We start from the raw sequence: 11,895 nt of genomic DNA on the forward strand, positions 1-11,895 counted from the left end.
TTAAATAAAACACAATAGTTTATTATTTTTGGGATGTTGAAAAAACGAAACAAAATTCGGTACCAAATAGTATACACAGAGAAAACCCATTTTCAGCGACATTTGTGTCGTATTACCCAAGTTCTCTAATCTAAATCCATATTCACACAGACATTTAATAATACATTTGTAATATGTTAGGAACACACGAGTGGTGCGTTTAGTATGTACATTCCCTTGTTTGCAAGCAAAACATTATTCCTTTTTAGTTTTTTTTTTCCTCACATGCGGTGTTAAATTGAATCTTGAAAGGTATGGAGAGCTAGAGCATTCTCTTCTACAAACTGGAGATGATAATTAGATATATATTATATACAGCCATTCAGTCAATCAGTGTCCCAAATCCGAAATGTCAAAAGGAATAACTTTATAAAATAAAGTATCCTAAATTCTGCACACTCCGGTGTAGGACAACAACAAAAAAATACTCATTAGAAAATGGCTAATTAATTACTTCCGACAAAAGTTTGAAATTCCGCAGGGATGTCGCTTGCTTTAGTGGTTTAGTCTTTTAGTGCTCCTTTTGTTGAAAGAAAATCAAAAAGTAGTCCCTCCTTCCTGTGATGCCGGGCTTGGGAAGTCACCGATAGTTAGACCGGTCTATCCACAGCGTACTGGCACGCGCTGAGGTTGGAGGCCGGATTCTGAACACTGGCATATCCAAAACTCGAATGCTGCTTCGCCTTCAGTCTCAGGCTAGCCAGGCTGGAGTTGCAAGTGTCCCGGTACACGTAGGGAGGCGTCGGCGGAGCGTAAGGACACGCCGGCGTGGGGACTCCCGAATTCAGAGCTTGGTTGCTAAGGTTGTTCAAGTTGTTGAGACTGTTGAGACTGGATCCAGGCACGCCCGTCACCGAGGGGACCATACTGGAGGTCATACTCATGGAGGAGATGGAGTTTGGGGGGGAGAACATGGTCTGCGAGGACAGGGGGTTGACATTCATGGAATTGAAGAAAGGGAAGCTTTTGGTGGACAGGGAAGCGGACGTCAGGCCCTTAGCTGCCCAATTATTGTATGTGTAGCCGGGGTACATGTCGTCGTAGGGCTGCATGAGTCCGTTGAACTGAGGGCCGAAGCCGTTCTTGCAAAGCTCTGCCTGCTGGTTCCTCTCCCGTTTCCTCCACTTCGCTCTGCGATTTTTGAACCACACCTGAAGAAAAAAAAATACGGTAAATGGGAGTATTTGATTTGAATCGGTCACAGAGGTGAGGAAAATGATTTGGTTGGAGCGAGAATATAGATAAATTATTTAATTTACAATGACGTTTAAACTGTTTCAAAAGTAAAATAAAGTGTATGCCGTGTATTGTACACCAGGATAACATTTTAATTTGCTCCACATGGTTGATATACAACGCTGTATAAAATAGCCTAATGCAAGCTACTTTGGGATGTGTATATCATTTAAATAAACCTGTCTCGTGGACACCACATTTAAGCTCCCGAGATAAATAAATAAAAGGAAACGTGTTTTCATATTTGTTTTCCTGCATTTCACACAGAAATAGTGAGTTCATCATTGCACAAACACACGCCCTGTGCTCTATGAATTATGCATAAGGTTTGCTTTTGCATAATCTTGTTTGATGTAGGCCAACAACCAGGCCCCCAGGTTGGGGTCTTGTGCCTGCCCGCCTATTTTAAAATGCTCTAGTGGTCCTGAGCGGTTTCATAAGTCTACTAATTGGGTCATTTTGTGTTTTCAATCCAACACTTCATCCCTTGGCGTCAAGTGTCACGAGGTCATTTCACGGCTGCTTCGTCTCGGGATGTGTACGCCCGCAGAGGCGGAGACGGCGTGCGCTGACCTTAAAGTGTACAACACGAGAATGACAATCACAAAATCCGAGCTTTGCACCTCTTTCACAGCGACCAACGAGTGCCTTTCAAGCGATATGTCATCGTTGGCGCTTCACTTGTGTTGATTGCGAAACATTTCTGTTGCGCTCTAATTGGGCTTCACCTAACAATGACAGGACAAGGCTCACTGCCGGATTCGGGGCCCTAGCATCTCTTTTTTCTGCCTACTGACAACCCTATGTTTATTATGTTGCTCAGCCAACAGACAGTCGCTGGAACATACCCTCTGAAGTTAAAATATCGTTGTTTTGTTTTGTTCTGTTTTGTTTTGTTTTGTTTTAACAAAAAAGTGCAATAGCCTGTTTAATTAAAACACGCTGTTACTCAATTAACCTACACATGTCATTGTTTTTTTTATTATTATTTATTTTTTTAAAGACAAATTGAAAAAATAAAATGGACAAGACATGAAGTCAGTGTTCTATTGTCATTGTTGCTAACCATCACCAGTATTGTCCTTGTCTGTGATTATTTGACATAGCCTACTTTATGAGCCGGCTGAGCTTGGTGGGCCTTTAAAAATCTGTTGTTTTCTGTCAGAAATTTGATGACCGTATTTGTGTAGTTTACCTACCCGCACTCTGGCCTCCGTGAGATTCGTCCAGACGGCGATCTCCTCCCGCGTGGACATGTCCGGGTAGCGGTTCCGCTGGAAGGTGGCCTCGAGCTCCTGTAGTTGCTGGCTCGTGAAGTGCGTGCGCTGTCGTCGCTGCCGCTTCTTCTTGGACGGGTCATCAGAGGAGTCGTCATTTTTACTCTGACCCTTTTCTTTTTCTAAACAGAAACAAACAGACATTAATTCAATGGAATTTCCTCGAATTTGGCTTGAGATTTTCAGAATTCTGCAACAGCGCGTTGAATAAACAATTAAACGAATGCATTTAATTCAATAAAGCTCATATTTCGACTCGTATTTGAAACCAATTGAACTCATCACTCGTATATTTTAAAAAGCTATTTATTGTGCACATTTACGCACGCTTTTGTTTGACTGGGTGTTGATAATGTACTGTACCTCTACTATTCAGAGACATTGTAAATCAGTTGCTAAGGAATCCTTTCCCAATCAATTAGCCTCCCGCGGCTGGAGTTCAGTATATTCACTCGTAACACAGCGCCAAATGGAATGCAATGGAGCCGTGCGGTCAGGTAAACAGTTACAATCCCCGTAAAATCGTAACACACACATAAAACCGAAAATAAACAAACAGCTGCTCCATTAAGTGCACAAACACAATCACACACACATATGAACGCACCCTCAAACACACCCTAGTGTGTAGAGACGTTCTCTCCTGCTCTCTCTCTCTACCTCACACACTCAGACATACACACATAGCCTATACACACACAAACGCACACGCACACACATGCGCGCAGACAGACGGCCGTTCGCTCCTGTGCGAATATTGAGACGTGTTTGCACTCAGTACTCGGTTACCTCCTCGGACTGAGAGATAGTGAATAAGTATAAGATTATGGGGAGCCATCTTTTGTTTGCCGTGATCTCAGCGGTGTATAAAGGACCCCTTGACCGCCTCTCCGTTTGCGAAGCATCCACGATAGCAGTCGGCTCTTACCTACGGATTCTGGACTAGAGCTGTCCGAGACGGTGTGCACGTCAAGCCGGTGCTTGGTGTCCACCGACCGCTGCAACGGCTGCAGAGTTGAAGCCATCGCAAGTGGCGTGTGGTGTAGGGAAGTGAGTTTATTCCCGGAGATATGGTGGTGGTGTAGGTGTTCCAAAGTCAGCGGATCCTTCATAGAGTTCATTGATAAGGGTGCCAAGGCAGAAATGATTCCCCGACTGATCCCACCACGCAAGCGGAAAAAACAGCAGTTGAAGAAGCGTCCGGAGAGTTGAGGGTGATGAGGTTTACAAGCTGCGTCGCTCCTCTTTCAATTATCTCGTAAAGCAACTCTCTGCTCAGATGGCTTAATGTGTCTTAAAATAAGTCCTCGATGAGCCGCGTCGGAGGAAAGGAACCGAGCTTTCGCTCGAAGCCGGAGCAAACAGATATCTCGGCTTGATATCGCTAGCAAGGAGTACCAGAGTGACAGGGACAGGTAGGTGATATTATATCCACGGTTACACACACACTCTCTGCCTCGCACACACACATACACATACTACGGTGCTCGACGATCATTTCAGCTGTTCGTCGTACCCAGTTTGTCCAACAGAGGCTCTCTCCATACCCTGACGTCACGAAAGATCCTCCTACTTCTTGACAGACCATCAAAGCCAATACGACGGAAAGAAGAGAACACGGTCCGTGTGCTCACGAGTGCTGTGTATTTTTCCTTGGCCGTGAAAACATGTAAAAAGAGATCGGACACACAGTGTACCCACCGTATCCCCTAGCCCCATTTGAGAAAGCATGAACACGTACCATAGCACCAGTCTTAACGCAGCCATTCTATACACGGGCTTATGTGACAGCACTGAGAAAATGGTAATTGGTATCACCCTCTTACTCGGATAAACTACTCCGGGCACAGCTTTGCATTCATTATCTGAAGTTTCGCATTGAAGCCAAAGCATGCGCATCCACACTCCACTGGGTCTCCCCTTAAAACAAGGCCTCAGAAGCATGTGGAGACGGATATGAGAATTAGGACATCAGTCGTCATTTCAGTATGTATGCGCAAGGCTCGCAGCTCAATTAACCAACAACCTTCTCACTTGAGAAATCAAATGAACCCATGATGATGACTATTGCAAATGACTTGGATAAAGACTACAAAATAAAACTTATTGTAGATTGTGAGTCTTTGTGACTTCAACCTAGTTGCTCTTCACTGACTATAAAAGTAGCACACGTTGAAAAAGTTGTGTGGCCATTTATCACGCCCTGGGTCAATAACGACAAGTGTCTGCCATTTTGTAAAATATGAAGAGATGTGCTCCTGTCTGTTGAGGGACAAATTAATGACACTTCCTGTCTTTATCTGCCACTTAGATGACGCGTTTTATCTGCGCTATGGCGAGGTACCTCGTCGGGAACTAGGGCTCTTCTATTTGGAGTGGTTTTTAATCTGATAAGACGCTCATTTGCTTAAGAATTTTAAACGGAGGCTTTCAATGACGTCCAGGTCTATTCTCAGCGACATTTTTTTCCTCAAATGCTCTGGTTCTATCCCTCTGCAGAGGAAACAGCCCACGATACTATCCCATGACAAATTAATCCTTATTTGCACTCTTAACATATAATTCTACAAGACATGGACAGCGTTTCAATGGACACGTGAAGTATTTATAAGACAGCTGTTCATATGTCGGACAAATTGTTGATTTTTGAAACATGGCGCAACAGGTTATTTAACCTAATAGTAATAATAATAATAATAATAATAATACTGATTATTATTAATATCATTATTATTATTGTTAGTAATAATAATAATAATAATGAAGGTGATGATAATGATAAATAAAATAATAATAATAGGTATCCCATCGTAAACAAACAAGTATGTATTGGCTGAAAAGCGCAGACTTTTTTTTTTACTCCAGCCGATCTCCTGTCTAGGGGCATCAGTGCCACAGGACTAAGGTAATCCCGTGAAAGCCCTTGATATGCGCCTCATTTGCAGTCTTACGGGAGCGCTCGGGAGAGACAGCGATGCCACGGAAAGATCCGCAGGCTTCTCCACTGACGACTCCACGAGCCCTCCGGTTTCTCTGTGTGTTTATCCATCAAGCAACTCACCGGTGCCCGCTCTTCGTGCTGTGAACAAGAATGCGTGCCAATATATGGCGTCTATGCCTTAGCTTCCTCCATTACTTGTGGTTTCAGCGAAGACGTTTTCTTTTCCTGCATTAAAAACTGTTTCTCAGTTTAGGCTTGCTTTTCTGGCTTGTCTTTATGTTTGGTGGAGCAATGAGATGTTTAATAGGATCTTGCTTAGACATATTTGGATGCACGGTGTGCCCATGAATGGTAAAATAGGTTCCCAAGTGCATCTGCAACGGGTAGAGGGAGATTTATGACCGGGACTACTGTGTTGATTCATTTATCAAAATCATTTTGAAAAGCGTGGATGTCATAAATTACTAACGACAATTAAGGCTTCCTTTCACAGCCTTCTCTCGTCACTAATTTTGTGTGGAATAGAATAAAGTCGCCGTAAATCGCGTTAAACTATTTGGAATACAACAAAATATTTGTCGAAATGTTTAAATTGAACTATAGGGATGGCGATGGCAGCACGTTACGAATTAAGCAGCATTGCGCGCAGCCCTCACAAATTTAAGGACGAATAGGCCAAGAGATTTTAATCGCTCGATTCTTGTTCAAAGTGATACTAGATTTGGACTGGATTACTTCTCTTTATTTCCGACGCACCTTCAGAATGCCAGGGTTGCCTTGAGCGGATTACCGGCCAGAACGCACAACATCGCCATTCATTACCGAGTCAGTCAATATGCAGGAGACGACAAAGCTTTTTCCATAGGATTAAGAGGACATCAGATTCCTCCATTAGTATATTCCTGCTCACGAAGAAGCTTTCATTATGCATTTAGTTTTCCCCCGAGTCAATCTCACTAGCACCGCATACATTACCGCGCTAGAAAACACTGAGGAAGAGATCATCGATAATCAAGTCGTCCAATGTCTTTCTTTTTTTCTTCGTCTATTTGCTCCTGTTTGCATTTAAATGAAACGATGCGACACTTCCTACAGTAATTACCTATTTATGTCATATTTATCTTATCAGCCGACCAATCATGCGCAGATTACTACCGTTGACTGACTAATTTATCTTGCTGTCAAATAGCCCCATATCATCATGCGGCGTGCTTTTTCGGTTATCTTTGAATTGGTTTAATGAAGATGGAATTGACATAAATTGAGAGAGGGTCAGACGAGCGTGTTAGGGTAGCCTACTTATTAACCCACAGAGGTTGTAGCCCACTTGAACACGGACAATTAAATGAAGAAAATTTAATTTAATTTTTGATTGAAATCAGCCTTTTTAAGCGATGGTTGTCAGTAAAAAAAGGTTGATGTATGTGCATTCGCTCATACAACGAACAGCATTGGGGCACTATAGGCTAACCAATAGAGGTAGGCTAGCCCTACTTCATCAATATTTTATACAGGGTGTTGTTCTACGACAGGACACACACACACACACACACACACACACACACACACACACACACACACACACACACACACACACACACACACACACACACACACACACACACACACACACACACACACACAACCCACCAAGACCGAGGAGAACTCAAGAGACAGTATGTCTGATATCAGAGCTATTGTGATCTCAGTATGCCCAAATTATTTCAAAGCTGTATAGCTAAAGCATGTATAGACTTCAAGAACAAACATATTTCGGACTTTTAACTTTTCAAAGACGAAGGCCTGTAGTTAGAGCTTCATCCATGTTGTTCTGCATTCAGTTACTTGCACTTGTGTTCTCATCTCTCACCTTCATGAAAGCATGGCCACGGGGTGGCGCTCTAAGACCACAGACCTTAAATCCCAGGGATAAACCCTATTCTAAATGTCAGACTTATTTTAGAGCCATCTCGGGGCCATTCAAGTGGATCGGTGACATTAATACATACATATGTGTAAGGGCTAATGAAACCAGTTCGGGGTTTTTGTTTACTGGTTTCACAACAGCAGTTTCCACCGCAGCCGTAAGGCCAGTCAAGAACAACCACAGCGTTATTTATCCCACTGTATTAGGCAAGGGAGACGGAAACACAGACAGAGGACCCGCGGCACCCAGCAACCTGTTACTTACCTAGTTGCGCACACGTTGACGCAAGCTTGCGGCAGTGGGAGTCCATTATAGTAATTACTCAGACGGCCTCTGAAAAACACAAACAAAACCATTTAGACTGAGTGTCGCAATTTCGCAATTCAAAATGGCTTCAAGCACACTGCATCGAATTCGTTAAAATATGAATATATTTCGTTGTAATACATTTCGCTTTGGAATCACACGGAATTTTAAATGATTTTACTTGGTATTGCTGTCACGAAGACCCATTTTCTATAATGCACCAGCGACCTAGACATGGTGCGCCTATCTGTCTCTCTCTCCCTCTTGCCGTGTGTGTGTGTGTGTGTGTGTGTGTGTGTGTGTGTGTGTGTGTGTGTGTGTGTGTGTGTGTGTGTGTGTGTGTGTGTGTGTGTGCGTGTGTGTGCGTGCGTGTGTGTGTGTCTGTGTCTGTGTGTGTGTGCCGGATAACACTGCGGCATATTGGTGCTGGAAGTTGAGTGATTCTGCAGTAAAATCACGGGATTAGTGTATGATTGAGATGTCTGTCGGTGGGTTATTACAAAATTCATTATCCCAGCTCCATGCTAACCCGATATGAAGTTACACAGATGGGCTTTTATTAGTCCAGGCTTCTGTTGTTTGCTTATGATAATGTTTTGCTGAAATTTGCATGCAATCCGGCTGTTAAGCGTTTTCCCCTACCCTCTCTCCGCCACTACGCGGCTATGTACGGATCTGTCGCTGCGTCACCTGCATCCATCTGTGATTGAACTCAGAGGCCCGAAACAGTGGAGGTGATGTTTGACTGTCTGCCTGTCGTTCTCTCTCTCTCTCTCTCTCTCTCTCTCTCTCTCTCTCTCGCTCTCGCTCTCTCGCTCTCTCTCTCTCTCCCTCTGTCTGTCCTCTCTGTGCGTGTATGTAGTTAAATCGTAAAGGTAAGGCCTGCCTGGCTCACCGAGCAAAGTTTTGCGTGATCAGCTGTAATAATGCGCGCAAACTGCAGCTCTGCCCCTGCATGGTGCCGGTGCAGTAACAGGCCTGTGCGCACATAGTGTTTCAGCGATGGCGTGTGTCGACATCCAGGAACATCAAGCTTATAGACAACTGTAACGTGCAAATTTGTGCTGGGCCTACTGTGATTTGTTTTAATGTGTGGAAAAAATATAATTGTCTTTGAAGCGACCGTATGAATGAACATCTGATATGAAAGGGTCCTGAAACTTTTTTTTTTCTTCAGCGAACATGATTTAGCCTCTTCAGGACTACAGGCCTATTGACAGTGGAGAAGTTGGAATTTCATGGACCTCGAACACGAAAAGTAGTTTAATGTGAATAGAAATAATCTATGTGAATATAAAATACACAGCACAACATCGAACACATTTAATTAAAATAATGGCTTGCAAAAGGAATTTGTTGTTGACAGTATTCCCTCCAATACTATGCGCGCACAGGGCACAACATGGATTGTATTAAATACAATTGTATGTGGAAAACATTGAGTACTGCTATTATGCGATCTGAAGGCCTAGCCTATTTCTACTGCTGCCACTGCCATACTACTACTGTTACAAGTGTAGATACTAATACTAATAATACTAATGGTAATCATAATAATAATAATAATAATAATAATAATAATAATAATAGGTAATTGATAATTATGATAATAAAATATCAATACTACTACTACTTATAATAACAACAATAATGGGATGATTAGTAATAATAATAATAATAATAATAATAATAATAAACTGTATTATTATCAAGCAGACAAACAGCTGGGCTCACATAATTATCCTATTGTATTTGTAGACAGTATTCTCATTTTAACCAAGTTCTTAGGAAGGAAAATGTTTCTTTTTTTTCTAAGTTGCAGGGCAATATTTCTTAGTTAAGACAGACAGAGCTTGGGAGACCAACTGGCAAAAGGCCTAGCCAAAAGTACATCCGTACCTTCGCATTTACACAGAAGCCATTGACAATATTTATATAGAGATCCAAGATCATATTAACATCCAAAGTGAAATACATCTATCACCACTGACAATTACACTTCTGGTTTAACATGAAATGTTCAATTAACTACATGAGGTATTGCTAGCCTATGGAGGTTATAGGCTTGCATGCGTGAAATGGTTAGATCCTAGATTGTTTCTGAACGTCATCTTAATAAAAGTTGTCGCCCAAAACTAGTTTTCAAACAGGATAGAATTGAAAGGGAGTTTAATGCTCGCGACGTTGCTGTGTTTATATCACGAAATGGGGCGCTCCTGCTAGCCTGTTTGTGTGAGAGAATGCTAGCTCGCCACGGTCATATGGTTTCGTGTTAATTAAGAGGGCCAGACCATGAAGACTTGTCCGCTGCCTTCGCCTTTCAGCGCTAACGATACATCATTATCATCCTGCGGCTCGCACTACAACCTGCCAGGACCTTCACTTATCATCCCCGCGTGTCCTTCTTCCCCGACCGCCGAGTCTCGCGCTAGAGGCAGACAGATTAGGCTGAAAAGGCAAACCCGAGGCGGAACGAATTCCGTTACTCGCATGAACTCACATCTCTGGACAGCGTGGCCTCCGCACTTACCACAAGTTGTTGAAACACTGCGGGTGTTTGAGCCGTCTCGTGGGCGCAGTTTCCTGGTGAAGAGGTAAATCCCACACCGATAATCGTGCCCTGAGCCACGAGCCGAAGTCCGGACCGTGAGTGTACAAGTCCAAAATACAAGGGTGCAGAAAATAACTTAAATGTCGCGGAGAAGACTCAGTTCCACGGCAAGCTCAACCGCACTGGTGTTGTGTGATGACGGAGAACCACGTCTCTACCATATCTTGCAATCGATGGCAAACACTCATACGTGCACGCACATGCACACCAGAGCGTGCAATTCTGACGCGACGCGGTCAGACAGACGTCGTCTTTTTCAGCGAGTCGCACTCTCCCAACGCGCGCAGACAGACAGTGAGTGGTCCGTATCCCCTCTCTTGAGCTTTGAGCCTGACCGCGTGGGTGTGTATGTGTGTGTAAAGAGTGTGTGGGTGTGTACATAAGCGTGTCTAGTGAAAGAGGAGGAAAAAGGCAGCGCAACACGATCCGTGACCCATATAATCATTTCAAAGCAAGAATTATTAGCACACATAGAGTTAATAATAGTATATTAAATTAGTCAACAAAAATCTCTGCATGCTCATTTCAACAGAATAGCGAATTAATTAAGCTACTCTGTATTTAAATGCAAATACGGCCTAAAAGTATCGGCCGATATGTCTCTGTGTTGAGCATGCTTAATGAAGAAATCGAATCAAAAACGTTTCTTTTCAATGGAAGTCTACATGGGATTTTTTTTCTTTTTTAAAGTAACAAGTATAATACATAGCCTATGTCTCAGTTACATTTATCGAGCAACATAGCAAAAACACTGTTTGATGTGTTTTTAATGTTCATTTCCAGTTATGATTATTAGTATGATGATTATGATCATTATTATTATTATTAATAATAATAATAATATAAAACACGTCTTAATACTCTTGTACTATATAATATAGCCTACTTGTGAGATGATCGTGAATTGTGCATTTCACGGTTAACATGTCACACGGGCCGGTTTTATAGACTATGGGTCGTTTGATTTGTGTAATCATTTTTATATGATCGACCTACCAAGAGCTCCATCAGCTCCTTATCAAATCATGAATTCCTAAAAATCAATTTCGTCTCCCTGCGGACCATTTGTCCATTTATTTGCAAATACCGTGCGAAGTCACTGCGACCATAGCCTATATATTATTTAGGCCAAGTCACAGAGGGTAAACAGACCAACAGGTTTTACGGGCCTAACAGACCAATGAAAGTTCTACTGAAATGTAGTGTGTGTGCGTGTGTGTGTGTGTGTGTGTGTGTGTGTGTGTGTGTGTGTGTGTGTGTGTGTGTGTGTGTGTGTGTGTGTGTGTGTGCGCGCGCATAAGCGCGTGTGTGCGTAAGCGTGTATATGTATGTAGGAGTGCGCAGATGAAGTGAACAGCTGGTTGAGATGCAAATGTCACTGAAAGATCCGCGAGCTGCAGACTCGTTTGGATTCGCATCTTAAGTGAGCCAAGCAGACCGGACGTACTTTTTCACGTGCCTAATCCGCTTTTTACATTTTTAGTCATACACCCGTTAAACAAGTCATTAATGCGCTTGGCCACATGGGAATTTCACAACTCAACTGGGCTTGCTGACA

The 11,895-nt window shown here is 42.8% G+C and overlaps 1 protein-coding gene across 3 annotated transcripts; it reads right to left on the bottom strand.

The window, feature by feature from the left end:
* pitx2 (paired-like homeodomain 2) lies at positions 1-10,435 on the bottom strand. 3 transcript variants are annotated; one of them, XM_062549642.1, is made up of 4 exons: positions 10,257-10,435; positions 7,685-7,753; positions 2,475-2,674; positions 1-1,190 (listed from the first exon to the last, which is right to left on the bottom strand). In XM_062549642.1, exons 2-4 carry the CDS (start codon positions 7,728-7,730, stop codon positions 630-632), a joined length of 807 nt encoding a protein of 268 aa, XP_062405626.1. In that variant the 5' UTR covers positions 7,731-7,753; positions 10,257-10,435; the 3' UTR covers positions 1-629. The 3 variants fall into 3 exon arrangements, with proteins under 3 accessions (XP_062405626.1, XP_062405625.1, XP_062405627.1); XM_062549641.1 differs by lacking the exons at positions 7,685-7,753; positions 10,257-10,435 and adding an exon at positions 3,481-4,056; XM_062549643.1 differs by lacking the exons at positions 7,685-7,753; positions 10,257-10,435 and adding an exon at positions 2,916-2,949.
* Between the last annotated feature and the right edge of the window lie 1,460 nt (positions 10,436-11,895).

The sequence above is a fragment of the Sardina pilchardus genome, chromosome 11 (genome assembly GCF_963854185.1).
Source record: "Sardina pilchardus chromosome 11, fSarPil1.1, whole genome shotgun sequence".
Lineage (NCBI taxonomy): Eukaryota > Metazoa > Chordata > Actinopteri > Clupeiformes > Clupeidae > Sardina > Sardina pilchardus.